Below are 20,062 nucleotides of genomic sequence, written 5' to 3'. Positions count from 1 at the left end.
TTCTCCACCAAGAACCCTAAAACCTTCAAGTCAAAAAATTCAAGATACAAAGAGAAACTTTCCATCCAAAGGTTTTCCCAAGTTCTTCACTCTCAAAATCATCAATATAAACATTCAAGTATTTAGAAATTCTCTTAAAACTCATCTAGGTTTCCTCTTCTCTATCAAGAACCCTAAAACCTTCAAATAAAAAATTCAAGATACAAAGAGAAACTTTTCATCCAAGGTTTCCCCGAGTTCTTCACCTCTAAAAACTTCATAAAAGAGTTCTTCTCTCAAGATCAAGCCCTAAAATTCCAAGCTCAAAGATTTCCATCATGGACAATAACACACATAAAATGGTAAATTCAGTCTTTCTCGCTCTGGGCTCGTTTGAACTTGAAAATGCGTCTTTTGCCCCTCAGAACAAATCACGCCATTAATAAGGTCGTAATGGACGCCTGCAAAATTTTCGGCCAAAAACATGTCGCAATCACGTATCACCCAAAATCAATAGACTATAGCATACATAAAACTGTAAATTCGATATTTCCCGCTCTGTGGCTCGTTTGAACTTGAAAATGTGTATGTTTGTCCATCGGGACCAACTCACACCATTAATAAGGTCGTAATGGATGCCCACAAAATATTTCGGCCAAAAACCTGTTGGGATCACGTATCACCCAAAATTCATGGACTATATCACATGTAAAATGGAAATTTTGATTTTTCTCGCTCTAGAGCTCGTTTGAACTTAAAAATGCATATGTTTGCCCCTCGGGATCAACTCATGTCATTAATAAGGTCATATACAAAAAAAATTGGCCAAAACCTATTGGGATCCCGTATCACCCAAAATCCATGGACTATAGCACACGTAAAACGGTAAATTTAGTCTTTCTCGCCTAGGGCTTGTTTGAACTAGAAAATGCGTATGTTTGCCACTTGGGACCAGCTCACACGATTAATAAAGTAGTTACGGATGCCCACAAAAAATATCAGCCAAAAATCCATTAGGATCACGTATCACCCAAAATCTATGGACTAATAGCACATATAAAATGGTAAATTCGATCTTTTCCTCTCTGGGACTCGTTTGAATGTGAAAATGCATTTGTTTGCCCCTCGGGACCAACACATGCCATTAATAAGATCGTAATGTAAACCTACAAAAAATTTCGGCCAATAACCCATCGGGATCACGTATCACCCAAAATTCATGAACTATAGCACACGTAAAATGGTAAATTTGGTCTTTCTTGCTGTGGAGCTCGTTTGAACTTGAAAATGCACACGTTTTCCCCTTAGGCCTAACTCACATCATTAATAATGTCGTAATGGACGCCAACAAAAAATATTTGCTAAAAACCTGTCGGGATCACTTATCACCCAAAATCCATGAACTATAACACATGTAAAACAATAAATTCTAGGGCAAACTACATAAATTCCACTAGCTTAGAACCTAATTACTAGGATTCAATATAGTTTCGATAATTACATCATATACCATATTTTGTCCGTCGGATACATGTATCGTTACTCACCAGATACATGTATTCAACGGTTTGAATTAAACAGATATATGTTTTAATAATTTTGAATTACATTTGTGTAACCGATTTCCTTAAATAAAGGAGTAAATTAGGCTTAATTAATACTCTAACTGATTTGCAGATTCATTAACATATCAATTCTAACAAATCTTCCTAATATAACGAAATCCTAAAACCACAATAATTCTCTAATAGAAAACTTTATCTTCTTGGCAATAGGTTTGAGAATTGTGGACTGCCATGGGAACAAGCTTGATGGCAATCCATGGAAGGTCGTTAAAGAAGAAATTACTGATGAAAAGAAGTACTGCAAGTTGACAAAGCTCATTTTCGTATTTACTTGGCAATTCTATAGTTAGGTGGGCGAATTAGATCATGTTTGTATGAGATTTTCACTTTCCTCTTTCTTTTGTTTTTTGTTTTAATTAGCTTTCTTTGTTTTTGTTTCCGTTTGGTCCAGTTTGTTTTTGGATCTTTTTGTACTTATTTCGGATATATCAATAATTCGATTTTATTTTTTTCTCTATAATACAAGTTTTGATTAATCTTAGATACAATTAATTTATGCATGGAACGTTATTTTCACCCAATTAATTTTGATAGATGCATGATAGTAAGCAGCCATTTGATATTTGATATTTCAGATACACTATCTATCTTGTTAGATATGTTGTTGATTATCTTCTCTAAGTTTTATTTATAATAAGATACATTTTGTTTTTGTCAGATACACATTTATTTTTGTTGTTCATATACATGGGAAGGATAGTAACTCATATAATTGATGTGAACGGTTAGATACATTGTTAATTCTCTAAACTCGTTGATATGAATTTTAAGTTAGATAAATTGTAATTTATCGAATTTTTGCTAAGAAAATATAATTTATGACAGTTTCAGATACACTATTTATCATATTAGATACATGTATAAAAACATCTCTAGAATACATATAACAACAATATGCTTAGATACATGAAATAATCAAATCAGATACGCGTCACTGTAATTTTAGATACATGTATACTAAACATCTCTAGAATACATATAACAACAATATGCTTAGATACATGAAATAATCAAATCAGATACGCGTCACTGTAATTTTAGATACATGTATACTAAACATCTCTAGAATACATATAACAACAATATGCTTAGATACATGAAATAATCAAATCAGATACGCGTCACTGTAATTTTAGATACATGTATACTAAACATCTCTAGAATACATATAACAACAATATGCTTAGATACATGAAATAATCAAATCAGATACGCGTCACTGTCATGTACAGATATGTTGACTGAAAAGTATTGAATATATGAAATAAAAAGTAAGATACATAAAATGAAATGTATGACCATATAGATGACATGATCATGATAACTAAAATAATACATGGGGGAGGGGGGACGATTTATGGAGGAGGTACAGGAGAGGAGGGTTGATGAGAGAGAAAGATATTTGGATCATTAATTTTGATTTTTAAATGTAAAATAATTAATCAATCCTAACTATAAGAGATTTGTGTATCTAATTATATCTTTTAAAATATATGGTATAAAATACTAAAAGTGGTAATATATGTAATTATTTGAAAGTAGAGATAATATTAGTATATATGGTAGGAAAGTATATCTTGTTAGGTAGTTTATCCTAAATTCTATCTTTCCCGCTCTAGGGCTCGTTTAATCTTTAAAATGCATCTGTTTGCCCCTCGGGACCAACTCACGCCATTAATAAAGTCGTAACAGACACCTATAAAATTTATTGGCCAATAACCCATTGAGATCACGAATCACCCAAATTCTATAGATTATTATAGCACATATAAAATGGTAAATTCATTCTTTCAAGCTCTTGAATCATTTGAACTTGCAAATGCATCTATTTACCCCTCGGGACAAACTCACACTATCACGGCTAAGATTCCCCAATAGTGTGGTACATCCAACTACATCCCCGACATCTAAATTAAATTCTCTTGCAAAATCATGTGCAGAAGAAGAGACTGCCCTCGTTTTTGTATATGCAATAATCGAACCAGCTGCATATTCTAGCAACTGTTGGATTATCTGCAAAATGAACAAAAAAAAAGTAATGAGCAAATGCGAAAAACGGCAAACAAAAATAGAAAAGTATAACTATATATACGACACGAACCTGGCTAGTTCGACCATTTTCAATCGTACCAGACAATATGTTGTTCCGATCCATATAGGAAGACTCGTCTCTTCTCCGACAGAATATGATATCTCTTAAAAAAGGGTTCCGCCTTTATAATTGGGGAAATTTCACTAGAATACATCAAGACAAGAGGAAACTAATTTGTGAGTGTTTATATAAATTAAGAAAGGTCCAAGAAATTATTTAATTTTTTTATATATTTTATTTTCATAAATTTTAAAAATATATTGTAATTGATTATAATTTAATAATTATTTTTTTCTTTTTCAATTGAAAGTATAACATTTCTTATAATATTTTGTAAGACAAGAATAAACATATATAAATTATTGTACATTAGGTAACAACATAAATGTTTAAATCTCTCTTATTGATTATACTTTTGGAAAGTTTTTTTAACCTAATCAATTATTACATGAACTATCAAAATAATTCTAAAACTGTTTAAAAATAAAATTAAGACTTTACTTCATTGAATATGCCAATTAGAGTATCATTTGTACTGATATAATATTTCATAATACTTTAAAGTACAAAAATCAGTATTATATTGATTACAAGACATTCAAGGTTAAGACAATATTTTTTAAATTTAATTATTTGATAATCTAATTAGTTTGAGCTTAAAATGTTTAATAAAACATCTCAAAGAATTCAAGACAATTTTACAAAACCAATATTAAAACATGGTTGATTCAAATTAAAGTGAAATAGACAAATTAAGAAATCAAAAGTAATAGTCTAGGATTTTTAATTACAATAGCATCAATAATGACATTTCAAAGATATGTGCATAATAATTAGTAAGAGATTATCAACAAACTATTAATAATTTTTTTTAATTAATAGTAACAATAAATACATATATTTTTTATTTAATTAAGTATTTTATGTTATTTTAAGGAGTCGTCACCTAATTACATTTTGAAGGTGGATTAGGACACCTAAATCTAATTATGTAATACTAAAATTAACTCAAATTAATGATCTACTTAACTTTTGTGATTCTAGGTAAGGGCTCTAAATTATCCTAAAGGGAAGGTGTTAAGCATCCTTTAAGTTTCGTTAAATACGATTATCAATCAAACTTAGGTTAAATATGTGCCAAATTAAAGAATATGTTTATGTCTTACTCCTTAAACAAAATCATTATGTTGCTCGTATGCTTCAAAAATATCATCTGGTGTGTCGGATCTTCCATAAATCATGCACTTTTGGAAGATGTATACTGGTATGGCTTCATTTCTCAAAGATCCGATCAGCATAAATTATAGATTTGTTATTATTTTAATTAAGTTATTGGTTAAAATTTATTGTAAAAATTTACTTACAATTATATTATATATTATATTATAAGTGTTTCAGTTGTATGAACTTATTTTTTTATTAAGTAAATTATTGATGCATAAAATTGTGTTTTAAGCAAAGAGCAGAGCTAGATTTTGAGGTTTGTGGGTTCGGAATTTTAATTATTTTGAGCTATTGAGTTCTAAATTAATAATTTATACACTAGTAATGAATTTCTTATTGCAAATTTAGAGTTTGAACTAAAAAAACGACTGAACTCGTAACCAACATACCTGCTTAGCCCCTAACTTGAAAGATTAATGGTGGAGGGGAATTAAGATGTCCCTTTGTCAGCTTGACAAATGGGTCTCATGTATTTTCATTTGTCAATCAAATAATGTCTCACACAAGTATGACTTCGGTGTGTGAATTCCAGTTATTTAGAGTTCAATTAAAGTGGGAGAGAAGAATACTAACACAAGAAAAGCATATATACACTAAATTGTCAACACATTTATTCTACATGTTAAGACACTTTTTGATTGATCCTCAAGTTCAATAATTTATGCAATATAGAAGGTGACATAGCCATTACTTTTTGGTTATGTTCCTTTGCATGAAGCTCAGCATGAAGCTTGCAAAGGGCTGCACCTGCAACTTTCCATGCAAAACCACACTTTCTGACGTCGCCTATAGCTTTCGCGTAATCATAAGTCACGCAATAAATAGCAAGTGCATCGTTATACATGTCTGTTGTACTCCTGATGCTCTCCTCCATATCCGGTGCTTCATATAACAACTGCATGAAAATTTGAAAAATCAAGGGAGAGAAATGAAGACTCATGGTGGCTTTTGGATTAAGAAAATCTATTACATCGAAGAATCGTGGGAGAGGAAGGAGGAATGGGGTCGGTGAGGATTGGACCACGATTATTGTGTTGTAAACTCCCATTGATACAACTAATTATGGTGCTCATGTTTGGCTTCTTACAAGGGAAAACGTCCAAATTTACCCATCTATTATACGAAATATCTAGTTTTACCCTCATCTAATACTTCAAGTCTTGCCATTAACGGAGCTCCAAATTGAACTGAGTTATCCTCAATTAAACTTAAGTAAGGATCCATGCTGGAGCTCTGTTGGGGCCAAGGGTAAATATGAAACAATTTGCTAACAACAAGGGTATGAATGACCCCAAAGTATAACAAAAGGTAACATTAAGATATTCATTGGTATTTTTCACCTTTTCACAGTCTTAAAATGACTGTTGAAGGTTGTATATCGACCTTCGGACCTAATCCAACCCTAAAAGCTAGCTTATTAGGTGGGCCGATGTGGGACTCAACAAAGAAATTTCTCAAAGGGTGATAAAAGAAAGGTTTTACCTGTTTGTACTTTTTAATAACCTGGTCAGCTAAGTCATTTTTCGATTCACTGCTGGTGTTCAGTGCTTCCTTCATCTCAAATCTGTAATTTCTGTACCTTTCCTCCCATAACCTCAAACATGTATCAGGGATTCCAACCTCAAAAGCCGAAAGTTTCTTAATTTCTGGACATACAAAATACGATATATGTCAAATGCACAACCAGTAAGCAATTGCAATATTCAATCAGTAATGGATCAAACACTTGCCTACAGCAGCTGGTTCTTCAGCTTTAAATTTCTCAACCCGGTCATAAATTTCTCCTAAGACAGAGGTAGAGTGATAACTTTCTTTCTTTTGCAAGAAATGCGGAAACTTGTCTACTTTCAACCTCTTTGGGATGTAGACCTGTGGATAGAAGCAAGAGCGGTAAGACAAGAATTTGATAACTCAACAACATTAAAAACATTAACAAAAACATATTGAGAAAGACCAAAAACACAGCTAAAGTATCCTGGTTTTTCGAGTTTCCTACTTTATAGTTCAGGTTTGGAACTCGAAAAAGGGGATACTTTAGGTGTGTTTTTGACCATTAACTCAAAAATGTTCAATCAATATCAACTCTAGCTTTGGAAGTAAGAGTAGATTGTCAAATCGCTTATGGACTAGAAGTGCATATTTTTCTTCAAAACATGTATAGTGAATCTGAAGTTTTCAGGCAAGAGGCATCAAACTAATAGAAAAGATTTAGGGAACAGAACAGTAGAAAACATTCACTTAAGTATATGATTGTCACAATAAGGGCTATCAAACAGAGATTAGGTTAAAGAAAGTAACCTTATTCCCACTTTTTGGGGCGTCTATAGCGTCATAATACAAATCAATCAACTCAAACAACTTTTCTTTGACGGACTTTATCTCTTCATTCTCTGTGGTGTTATTTTTCCCCAATATCAAAAGTCTATCCATGAGTGCATACCAGTTAGCAGAAGCATCAGCCATGCTATAGCTGAAAGAGTAAACCAAGTGAATAAAAGCGAAACATGAGCATTTGTTTTAAAGCAGTAAAAGCCAGAGGTGGATGGAGAGTAGAAGTAAAGGGTACAACTGAACCCAGTACTTTTGACTCAGAATATAAATATATATGTAAGAATCACTAAAAAAATTCCAAATAGTAACTATGAAACCATAATTTTAGAAATGTAATGGGTTCAATGGTAAGAATTCAAATGTTGAACCCATTAAATGTAAATCCTGGATCCGCTCAGCGATAAATGAGCATTTAATTCTGGATCAGGATCTATAGATATAACAGAAAGCTTAGCCAGGTTAAATTAAAATAACTTATCAAAAAGATCGTGCCTTTCAGAAAAGATTTTCCACAGTCATCCGATGCTCATTAGCTCGGGGACTTCCCGACTCCCAAGGATGAGCACCTTTTACCATTCAGATATACAGGAACTGTATGTTGCACTCTTCACCGAAGAGACATGTTTCAGACAAATATCAAAGAGACTATTCTAACTTTGGAAGGCAAAAAAGGGCATTCTATACATACTTTGGCATCCTAGTTTCTAGAAATGTCTGAAAGAGATCATGCTCCCTTTCCTCCGCAGAGAAGTTGTTGGGCTCCCTATGCAATGTCTTTGGTGTTGAATGGATTCGGCTCCACGGTCTACTTGCAGTGAAATATTTTAACAGCTGAAGCATAAAACATAACATGCGCAAATTGGACGGAACTCGTTCAGTATTTTCATTCATTCAAGAAATGAAATGACATAACAATATGTTCTTTTTTCTTTTCATTTATTGATTTTTCATTGTCATTACTAGATGGGCCTGTAGGGTGCAAATGGAGGACCCAATCTGAGGTAGTTCAATCAAATCATTAAGCAAAGAAATTAGAACAATTAGCCAGTAGTAGAGATAAAGTTGACCTGGGGGTTTTGAGAGACCCAATATTTATCTCCATCAAAATCACCATTAGCAATTTCAGTGGCCGCTGATCTTGGACCTTTTGTGGAGAAAAATATTCCATATTTAGCATTTCCAACTATGTCTCCGAGGTTCTTCACGGGGACAGCAAGTAGTCTATGGATATCACCAAAATGAAGTCCAGGATTCCTGTATACTAGTACCTCTCCAAATATTTGCCCATGTTCACTGCATAAAATGTCGTAGTTTTACTTTGTAAATTTCCAGCTAAAAATACAGGCTCTGCAACCTTGTCATTAGACTAATGAGCAAATGTGCAACGATGAGATAGATTCTAACAATCAATGGGTAAGTTGATGATGAGTGCATCGATGAGATAGATTCTAACAATCAGCTTTCACCAAACTACTTCAGAGTCATACTGATTTTCCACAGAGGAATATCTTTTTTAAGATAGAAAGCCGAATGGCTTAATACATAACCTGCCCCTTAAACTTGTCCGGATATTCCATTTAGACTCTCGAACTAAACCTTGTTTCAATTGAACACCTCAATAGAGTGTTCCAATTAGACACTTTCATTCAATTTTTTGAATTTTTTGTGTGTGTTCTCATTCATCCATTAGATAGTCACATAAAATATGTCATTTCCTTTAATTATACACATTTGCCTAAATAGGCCATAAAATCCAAGGAATTTTCTACTTGAGGTTGATGCGTATAATTAAAGGATACGACATATTTTATGTGGTTAACTAAACTATCTAATAGACAAATGAAAACACGTGCAAACGCTTTTTCAAAATTTCAATCTCAAGTGTCTAACTGAAACACTTGATTAGAAGTTGACAACGTCATAACAAAGAAGTTTTTTTTGGTGAGTCGTCAGGATTGGACGAAAAGGATCATATAAGATATATATAAACAGTATACTTACAGAATAACACAAACTTCATGGGGATTTAAAGTATCAGTGGGATCAGCTGTTCCCATTAGATAGAAAGTATCAGCAATAGGAAGTCTTCCTCCTTTGAGCCCATTTCTTTCTTCCTTTGCCAGGGAAGATAAACAACACCAAAGATATGGTTCAGTGAGAGGTACTCCAGCCATTATCATACTTGTGGCAGTAGAGGCATCATCACGATCTCTATGGTTTACCGCAACTGCATGGAGACAACCAGTAAAACAAAAAAGTAAGGGTCTGAATTGGTAAAGCATTCAACAGAGACTTGGAACAGAGTAGTGCATATTAAGATCAATGCAGGTAAATGAATGCTTTCACTAAAACTTCAGTACCAAATCTGCAAAGATGGCATCAGAAGGTATATAAGAAGTGATTTGGTTTTAGGCTATGTTGCTCGAGTTCTCGAACAATGTCGGAGGGTGTATGCCAGATCCTCCAAAGTAATGCATTTTGGAGATCAGACATCGGGTCAACAGCACTTTTGGAGGATCCGAGCAACATAGTTTCTACTTTCTAGGATTTTTTAGAAAATTGGTAACGGCACCAGATTGTTAATTGTTCATATAAACATGTGATGCTTTCAAGAGATTATTTGAAATTTTGAGAACAAAAATGTCACCACATGCTGAAATATAATCCAGATTGCACACAAGTTTAAAGTTGTCGCGTAACAACATCTGAAGGTCAACATTTCTCCATGTACATGCTAGATTATAAACCATAAACAGCTGCAGAGAAACTTGGTTTTATTATCATTTTTTCTAAAACTAGAATTACCTTTTAGTGCTGTCACCTCATCTGAGTATAACCTTTGTGTCTCCTCCAAAGTATTATTGAGTATATCATAGAAATACTCCACGGGAACACCTCCATAGGTCAGCAGAGCAATAAGAGTTCTTGATAGATAAGTATTCCTAGGTTTAAGACTGAAAGAAGAACATAAGAGGTGTCAGTTGCAGCAGTTCATAGATATATACCTGAAATGACTGTAACTACAGAAATTTTAACAGAAAATTCTGTAATACAAAGATAGCATGGAAGAATTATTTTTAAAAAACAATCATTGGAAGGGAGATATGTCCCTTTTTAGAGCCAGTTGTAATAGGCAAGTTGATCCTTCAATCTCCATCAAAAAATCCTAGTGGTAAACCTTGTTTTACTTTTCTTTTTTATTAGGAATCACAAAATAATTCACCTCCCTCACTTGGGATCCTACTGCAACGGGTATGACAAATCGGTCCCCTAAGCAATAAAAATACAGACTCGATTTCTGTCAGTAATATTGTGGTTCTTCCAACACAGTCTTTCCTAACTGTTACTTACTAACGACTGAAATGCATAATAACATATTTTTCCTCATATATGCACATGTACTTGCAGCTCTTAGTGTTTAAAAAAAAATAGGCTTTACTACAATATTTCTAAAATAAGACAGGAAGGGTCATGAAAGTAACATTTCAAATTTCATGGTCAAAAGAAGATCCCTACAATGAACTTTTTATCTTTCTATTAACAGAAATATTGAATTAACTAAAAAGTACCAAATACCTGGGTGTATTTATTTCCAACGAGTTAAACATTTGAGCTCTTGACAATCTTGGATCTGCCTCGACCTTGATCATTGAGGGCCTAATCTGAATTGTGCGTCGTGGCAGCTAATATTTAAGAACAGAACATTGTATCCATTAGGAAGTTGACTTAGAGAGCAGAGAAATTAAGGGGCATTTAAGATAAGGCTGCTTCAATAAGGCCATCGCACAGAAGTATGCAATTAAGTTTAAGATATTAGGCAAAGCCATTTCAGGTGGAGCAGACTATGGTTTTAGTACCTTTCTATTGACTAGAAGGGTTCCCTTTACAGCAAGACCATTGTAGAATAGACGGCACTGCATCAACAGAGGCTAAACAGACAGAGAAGAATGAAAACTAATCAGCTAAGAACCAACCTGACCATGTTAAATGATAAAAAATTGCTAACTGCAGCGGTCTGGGATTCCAAATCAATTGTGGTAAACATCAAAAACATTTACCGGTTCCCCACTCTGAAATTCCGCCTCTCCCAACTCAGATGAATTCTCCCCAAGTTTGACACCATTGGTATATCTCTGAAATGGTTAGTTAAAAATTTAATGGGAGGTTCTTCAAGAGAGATGAAAGGAAACAGATACAAAGAACTGAACAATGAATCTGCCAGATACTTTTAATGAATACAAGCATGCAAGAGATAATTTCTTGTGCACCGTCTAGTGCCTACAACCAAAGAAAATCAAGGATATAAGAGAATTCAAATGAATTTAGAAAAGATAAATATATGAACTAAGAATATATTCTTCCAATTTCTGCAACTCCCTCCGTTTCAATTTGTTTGTTTGGTTTTGACTTGGCACGGAGTTTAAAAAAGTAAAGAAGACTTTGGAATCTTGTGATCTTAAACTAAAGATATGTAGAATGCACTAAAATGCCCTTTAATCTTATGGTCTTAAGCATGCCATGTGGAAAGTTGGAATTAAAGAGTTGAAAAAAGGAAAGAGGCCTTTTTTTTAACGGACTAAAAAGGAAAGTAAGACAAACAAATTGAAACGGTGAGAAAACTATATTTCATCTGCTTGCCTGATTGAGAAGCTAGCTACTGGTCCTCAAATGTTTATGTTATTTAATTTCTCTAAGAACTTTGTAGATGAACTCACAAAAAATTTGATAGGTATTTCCAATGGCTACATGACCAAATGCAGGAACAGCAAAGATATGGGAAGTTCAACAAGAAATCACTTGTTTGATTTTTTAAAGATTATTGATCCCCTCACTTAAGAATTATACTTCCTTTTATGACCTTGAGACCTTCAAGGATTTGCTTTAATTTTATTGACGTTTATGCAGTGGCTTCTGCCCAGAGATGTGAACTTGGATACTTCAAGTCGGATAAGGATGTAAAATGCCTCATTATGGACTGCATGGTTAATCAGATAAATTAGAAGGATTGCGTCTTTATTCCTCAGATGAACAGCCACTGGAATTATATCCGAACATACGACAAATTTTGGAATAAAGCCAAATTATGTGCTTCTTGGGCCTCTATTCTTGAAAAGAGAGCACCTACTTCATTGATTAGGTTTACTGGTTCTTAATGCAATACAAAAGCATAATCAACCTCAAGAAAATGCTTAGTGATTTAGGTTTAATCAGATTACCTCTAAGTTGGCACACCTATGCTTCACATTGAAAAAATCTTGCGGACACTTTCTTGCCAAGTCTTCTGAAATATATCCAGTCCCATCTGTGTGTATAAGTGGTTTCCCATCTTCATCATAGATAATTCGTCCACTCTTATCCTACATTGTTTTCCCAAAGGAGGAGGCAATTAAATGATAAAGAGAAGTCATTATCTTGAGACCGTGGAAAGAGAAACTATAAAGAGATGGTATATACATGGAGAAAGAAACTGCAAAGAGTATGCATGATTGTATATACACATTATATGTTCGATAAGTAATATACATGACAACATATATCTTCAATTCTGTCAATATTCACTGAATTCAGATCAACTTGAAGCTTTACTGTCGTGGATAAAGTTAGGGAGAACCTGCATTATCAGAGTAACTATGCAGTTCAGAAAGAAAGACAGCAAGTATGCAATAAATATTAAAAAGTTAAAAGAGTCCGGGAAATAGCAAACCTGGCCATGTATTTAGCCATGCTAGAGACCATGTGTACATGCATGAAATTGCACCTTGCTTCATGGACCATCTTGTCACGCAAAATGTAAGTTTCTTTTTCATAAGGATTAAGAGATTCCATTCGAACAAAGTAGCATTTAACAGAATCGATCTTTTCCTCTTTGTCCTTTGAACTTCTCTTCTTCCCGTCATCCTTATAAACTGTTCAAATACCACAATGACACAAAACCTCATTGGCATCAAACACTTGAAAACAGAACCTCTCAGGTACTTCCACCCCTGATTTTGAGTACAATAATGAGAATGACGCTTCTATTTATTGGTAACCTGAGAAGTTTCATCAAACAGCTACTTGGGAAAACAGAAGATCCACATTGACACAGGCCAAAAGAAGGCCATAAGACGGGAATTTCTTTTAATTACAAGTTGTTGTAGGTAATAAGCAAAATATTTGCCCTCTAAGTACAGTAGTTTCATGTTATAGAAGACCATCAGACTTGAATGGGAGCAACTGTTGGGCCTTACGCCCAATATATCTATGATTTAGCGACACATATGTTAGATGAATCTACTATCATTCAAGAACAGACAAGATTATATATGTTCTTATATTTGTGTTAAAAGAAATATCAGCAGCACTCAAGCTCAACAATAAATGGACTTGGCCACATGCATTCCAAAATAAAATTCATAAAATGCACTGTCCATCGGCAAAACTATCTAAAATTACAGAAAGAAAGACAAATTCTGAATTTCTTCTTATATTTCCAAGACAAGATAGGAATTTTGAAATACTTTGGCGACATATGTATAAGGTAATTACCAAAAAAGCGATAGCGCCTCAAACCAACAAGAATTCCATTCTGAACAATCTCTTCTGGACACCCTGGGGTGTTTTGCTCAAACTTGACAATCAATACATTCTCATCTCCTAATGACTGTTGCAGATGGGTTCTTTCTGCTTTCAGGTAAGGACCCTGAGGAGGAGGGAAATAAAACAAGTCAAGAAATGGATATTAATGCTTAGGGTAACGTGATGAACTGTCCAAAGTGAATGAATGCTGCCCACTCCTTAATTAATATAGGCATTACAGTTATTTCTTTCGGGCTCTTGTATCAGTATCAGGAGACAGCAAGCTTCAGTAGTTTTCTATTCAACTTTTGATGCCTAAAAAGCTAAAGTGAATCATTCGCAGCCTAGTGCTACACAAATCAAATATTTACATAATACAATATTTACTGGAGTCCGAAATCTTGTTCAGCCAATTCAAGCACAGGAATAACTTACAAAACACTTTAAAGGCTAAAGGAGTTATCTTGAATAATTTTTAATCACAAAAAGTTTTGAACCACAAGAATAACAGACCTTAAAAGTATAGCTTCCATCCGAATGGACATGGCAATGATAAAGATGAGTCCTTCCTGAATCCCAATCAAGATACTGAAAGACACCGATACAAGGCAGTTGTTGGATTAATAGTTCAATAGTTAAAACTTAAGAGACTATTATGTGAGTACCTAGACCAAGGTATTACTAGTCTCTTATTGGTGGACACTAATGATAAAAAAATACATCAAAAGCAAAAATGGAACGACAGAAATATAAGTTCATATAGTCTTTAACTCTGGAAAAAGAACATCAGTGGTTGGGACCAAGACCTTAAATCCGAACTAACTAAAAGATTAAAACAGACTATACAAGTGTGGTAATTGAATGGAAACTCACCTGCACCCGTTTATTATGTTCACAAAGATGACCATATTTATTCCAAATATATGACTCAAAATGAGACATAGGTTGATATATCATATCCAAAATGTCACCAACATCATGGAGCATAATTACATCCTCCACCTTCCTCCTGCAACGCATACCAAATCAAATACCAACTTGTAGCAATATAGAAGTCACAAAGTAAATATTTGAATAAATGCTAAATTTACCTCCCAATGTAGTTTAGAATCAAAAAGAATTTCCTGAATTCAAGCTTACTGAGTGCCAGTAACTGCTCACTTATTCCTCGTGTGCTGGCCCTGTCTCTGAATGTAGATGGCCTAGGATCGTAATGATCTCTTTGAAAGCTAGTTGTCACTGGACTCATTGGAGGTGATGGTATTCGTGGAGCTGATGTAGGAGAATCAGATGCATCACCTACTATGTCTGCAGGCATTGGAAGACCATCATTGGTAAACTAGAATTCTTGAAAGGTCTGAGTACATTACATGTTGTGTTGTTCGGACTCTTCAAAAGTGTGTATCGAATACTCCAAAAGTAGTGCATTTTGGAGAATCCAACACGGGTTCAACAGTTTTTGAGAGTCCGAGCAACATAGTTTACATGTAGAGTTGTAAATATGCAAAAAAAGGAAGAAGAGATCGCAACCAATAAAAAAATTGAACAAGTTCTTCATTAAGCCTAAACTAATTCAAGCTTACTGAGTGCCAGCAACTGTTCACTTATTCCTCGTGTGCTGGCCCTGTCTCTGAATGTAGATGGCCTAGGATCGTAATGATCTCTTTGAAAGCTAGTTGTCACTGGACTCATTGGAGGTGATGGTATTCGTGGAGCTGATGTAGGAGAATCAGATGCATCACCTACTATGTCTGTAGGCATTGGAAGACCATCATTGGTAAACTAGAATTTTTGAAAGGTCTGAGTATGTTTACATGTTGTGTTGTTCAGACTCTTCAAAAGTGTGTATCGAATACTCCAAAAGTAGTGCATTTTGGAGAATCCAACACGGGTTCAACAGTTTTTGAGAGTCCGAGCAACATAGTTTACATGTAGAGTTGTAAATATGCAAAAAAAAGGAAGAAGAGATCGCAACCAATAAAAAATTTGAACAAGTTCTTCATTAAGCCTAAACTAATGTCCAGATATATACTCAATTTATATGTGAATAAACAATACGGGAATTATTCTTTAGATATTACCTATTGTAAGGACATTTTCATCTTCAGATACTCTTATCCATGTATTCCTAATAAATGTATTACTTATTCCACCTTCTATTCCGTATAAGATAATACATAAATCCTCATATAACTTATACCAATATTAGTTATATAACATTTACTTTCCAGTATTAAAATCTGCATATTTTGTATGAATTTTAATACCAAAATCAACTATGGTATAAAGCAATACTGATTATATATCAAGATTAACTTGGCTTATACCTCAAACCTAATGACCCTTAGTACTTTACAATTTAGTAGCTAGCTGTGTTTGCTTTTCCTTTCTATCTTTTTGTTACTATCAACATTTGTCTGTCAAGTACAATAAATCTGAAGAGATTCTTAGAACAGAGACTTTTGAGTCAAATAGATAGAAGGAGGGGAATTTTTAACCCAAAAAAGAAGGGGCAACTTTGGGATTCCGCACGGAATGATTAATTTCCAGTTAAGAAAAGTGAGTGCATTCTTCTGTCAAACGCTTGTATTTAAGTGGAGAAGTGTATTGGGACATAATTATTATTTTTTTATGACAAGAAAAACCTACCGCCGCTACCCTTTGGGTGCGCACAGGGTAAAACCCTCGCTCTTATGCAATAGCTCGCAAACCACATAGGAGAGGTAACCTACACTAGGCAAGCCTAGTGCGACGAGCTCGACCCAGAAGGCAAACCCCTTGCTTTCGCTGGCAAGGGGTTTCGAACTTGAGACCTCCAACTTGGAAGTCCCAAGCTCAAACCACTGGGCCACCCCGAAGGGTATATTATTATGTCTTTATATCTGGAGATTTGTCCACTCCATACGGACATTGTTATTGGTTAATGTGCTTTCGCTGGCAAGGGGTTTCGAACTTGAGACCTCCAACTTGGAAGTCCCAAGCTCAAACCACTGGGCCACCCCGAAGGGTTATTTGGGACATAATTATTAGTATTGACTACTGAGAATAATTAAGTAAGTAAAACTGAGTTATCTCTAACAACTCAAGCTTTTCGATGAATGATCCCACAATTTGATATGGTATCAAAGTAGGCATAGATTTTTAGTTTGAATCTTATTGCCACCTTATCAAAAAGAATTTCCACATGCTTGATCCATAATAAAGAATCAAGCCTGCACGTGAGGGCAGGGGCGAAGCTAGAGGGGGCAAGGAGGTTTGTCCTAGTCCCCCTTCACCAAAAAAGTACATTGTACATATAAAAGGATATAATTGGTTTTTATCCATATGTAGTAGGAGTAGATATTGAGGCTTCTTAGTTTTGTTGTGGATTTACTTCTTTAAATTTTAAATCAATATAATGAAATCATGCCACCATCGTAGAATATGTTGAGAATATAATTAAGTAACTAAAAATATCTCCATAATAACTTATACTCTTAGATGAGATAATCATACACTTCAATAATGATCCCAAAATTTAAAAGTTGTGATTGGTCGTAAAGGTTTTGACCCCAGAAGAGTTTGTCAAACACTAACAAAAATTCTTCTACCAAACAAGAAACTTACTAATGCTTCCTAGAAGAGCTCTCTTTGTATTATTGACTTTCTAGTTTATATTCATATAAGGAGAATCATATATGTATCTTTTGGAACTCTTAAATAGGAAATAAATTACTTAATAAGCTGACTAGAATTTTATGTATTGGAAATATATTTTTTATCTTTCCAAACTCTTAAATATAATAAAGTGTATCCCTGTTTTTCTAAGAACAAAAATGTGTATCTTCTTTTTAAATTTCATAAAAATAACTTATTTTAATATATTGTATCCAAACATATACATATCATACGGTTGCATGGTGTAATTAACCAATTTATTTAATGCTATCAGTGAACATAATTTAACCTTTTGCAACAAGCCCAAAAAATATACAAAAATAGAAAAACATGCATGCAAGTTCAACAGTTTATGTATTTTAAGCACACTTAAATTAGTAAAAAAAATTATCACTTTATCATTACACTGTGCAAGTTTGAGAAAAAAAATTAGGAAACTTTACCATTATCCTGAAAAATCGGCCGATTTCTGGGTGAAAAATTGACAGAAGAACAAGAGGAATTCGGAGAAGACAGCGAACTTCTTCGAATCTGAGGCGAATGATAAAAACTTTCAGCAGAAGGAACTGGTTCTTCATAATTTTGCTTCTGATAAAACTGTTGAGTTTCCGATTGATAGTATTTTTTCGCCATGAAAACAATGAATCCACTTAGGGTTTTTTTAATCTGACATTTTGAGATTTCCCTCAAAATACAAAGCGAACGTTCTTCTCCGATTGCTACAAGGAGTCTTCGTACTTTATCATCTGGTGAATTTTGTCTCTCTTTTTTGCAGATTTGGTTAATCATTTGTTGTACTGAATGTGGAAGTTCAACTTCTTCATTGTTGTGAGAGTAAAAATCTCCCATTTTTTGCTGATTGAAGTGAAGAAAACTGGGATTTTTGAGAGAGAAATTGAGGTTTTTGTTGAGGAATGTGTACAGTGGGAAATGTTTTGCCTGCTTAGTTTAAAGTGGAGCTTGGAAAATTACTTTTCAAATTAGTTGGTTTTCCGCCCGATATTCGAGATTCGTATTTGGTATTAAATTTTATTTGTATTAAGATTAGATTAACTTGAATTCGGGCATATGTTGGGGGCGAGGTTGGTAATAAAGAAAAAAAGTCATTCTTAAAAGTTTAAACTTAAGACTCGATTAATAAGGATAAAAAAAAAAAACTTACATAAATTTCATTAGTTTAAGAGTTAATTACTTAAATATTTTTTAATTTGTAATATTATGTATTTTATTAGATATTGGTTGTTCATATACATTGTATGAGGAAATAGAAAGCAGAAAAAAAGTCCAGTTGGAAAGAAATAAAAGTTGAAAAAAGCTCAAAAGAAAAAGAAGAAGTGACAATTCAAGATGTGACCATTCAAGATTACAGTGAAAGATCTCATAAATCTTAAGTTTATATTATTATTTTTTAAATCATAATTTAAAAAAAAAAAAAAAAAAAAACTGGCGATGTGAAGAGGTTATTGGTATGATTGTATCGTATTGCAAGAATATATTAAAGAATAACTAATTATTATTATTGTTTTATAGTAAAATTATGTATATTTTTAAAGCATGTATTAATATGTAATCGCAATAGAAATATATGATTTATTAATGTGATGATTTCGTGCACATCATGTATGAGTTATTAATTTTCTAAAAAAGACATCATGTATTTTTTCTAACTAACTTTAAAATAATATAATAAAAGAAATCAATTTAATTTATCGTGATTTGTTTTACTACTTATTTTAACTTTAAAAGTTATTTCAAATTTAATTCAGGGTCAATACAGTAATTTCAAAAAGGAGTAATAGAATAAATATTAGTTGAGAAATTATGATTAAATTTTATATTTCATAAAATTGACATTATATAGAAATTATTATTTACTGTGGTTATAAATCTCGTAATCTCCAAAATAATTTTTTATTTAAATCTTTAAAATTAAGAGAAAACCTTATATTATTCTGAATGAATTAAATATAGTCTCCATTTAAGTATCTGTCCAATCACACTTCTACTGATTTGCCCATGATTTAACCGGAAGGACACGTGGCATCACTAGGACAACTCAACCCATCCCAAATTTAATAGTTCCGATTTCTTTTTTTCTATAACTAGGTAATCTGTCTGCGCTTCGCGCGGTCATAAATAATTGCATTAAACTTGTAAAATAATTTTTACTAATATTCATACATTAAAAATAATGGAAAAAATAGATTCTTAAAAAAATATTATCAATATTTCAACATGAATCTGATTATTTGTCATTATCACATAACTCAAGAACCTCTAATAATTTAATTATTCAAGAAATAATAAATCATTGGTTCTTTAATCAACATTAAAAGGAAAATAAAGAAGAAAATAAGAATATATACAAAGGCATTTCGTAAGAAAAAAAACACATTTAAGTTGCATAGATTATACAATTGGAATATTTGTCTTAGGAAAAAATTCAAAAATTTGTTAACAGATTCAAAAAAGAAATTATGCTTGAACATGAAAGCAATTATAACTTTTTGAACTTGCATTATGAATTTCTTCAATTGATAAGTGAGAAACTTCATATCAACGTAAAAATAGATAATATGTAAGCTTATATATAGTA

At 33.1% G+C, this 20,062-nt stretch overlaps 1 protein-coding gene across 1 annotated transcript; it reads right to left on the bottom strand.

Moving 5' to 3' along the window:
- Positions 1-5,489: 5,489 nt before the first annotated feature.
- LOC102602961 (probable RNA-dependent RNA polymerase 5) lies at positions 5,490-18,522 on the bottom strand. Its single transcript, XM_006353425.2, has 20 exons — positions 17,910-18,522; positions 15,393-15,560; positions 14,901-15,117; positions 14,683-14,818; positions 14,323-14,397; positions 13,780-13,933; positions 12,956-13,157; positions 12,775-12,862; positions 12,468-12,608; positions 11,310-11,384; positions 11,109-11,180; positions 10,828-10,934; positions 10,057-10,205; positions 9,253-9,478; positions 8,319-8,544; positions 7,940-8,082; positions 7,219-7,390; positions 6,651-6,789; positions 6,403-6,566; positions 5,490-5,815 (listed from the first exon to the last, which is right to left on the bottom strand). Exons 1-20 carry the CDS (start codon positions 18,313-18,315, stop codon positions 5,543-5,545), a joined length of 3,333 nt encoding a protein of 1,110 aa, XP_006353487.1. The 5' UTR covers positions 18,316-18,522; the 3' UTR covers positions 5,490-5,542.
- Between the last annotated feature and the right edge of the window lie 1,540 nt (positions 18,523-20,062).

The sequence above is a fragment of the Solanum tuberosum genome, unplaced genomic scaffold, assembly GCF_000226075.1.
Source record: "Solanum tuberosum cultivar DM 1-3 516 R44 unplaced genomic scaffold, SolTub_3.0 scf00155, whole genome shotgun sequence".
Lineage (NCBI taxonomy): Eukaryota > Viridiplantae > Streptophyta > Magnoliopsida > Solanales > Solanaceae > Solanum > Solanum tuberosum.
Note: the sequence above shows the minus strand (reverse complement) of the source record. Positions and strands in the feature narration are given on the sequence as shown.

What these genes read in the sequence shown, in the direction of transcription:
- LOC102602961 (XM_006353425.2), bottom strand. Translation starts at nt 18,315, where the DNA reads ATGGGAGATTTTTACTCTCACAACAATGAAGAAGTTGAACTTCCACAT. An exon ending in CTAGAAACTAGGATGCCAAA is followed by an intron (nt 7,391 to 7,939) that starts GTATGTATAGAA and finishes TTACTCTTTCAG; the next exon opens with CTATAGCATGGCTGATGCTT. An exon ending in TGAAGAACCAGCTGCTGTAG is followed by an intron (nt 6,567 to 6,650) that starts GCAAGTGTTTGA and finishes TTGTATGTCCAG; the next exon opens with AAATTAAGAAACTTTCGGCT.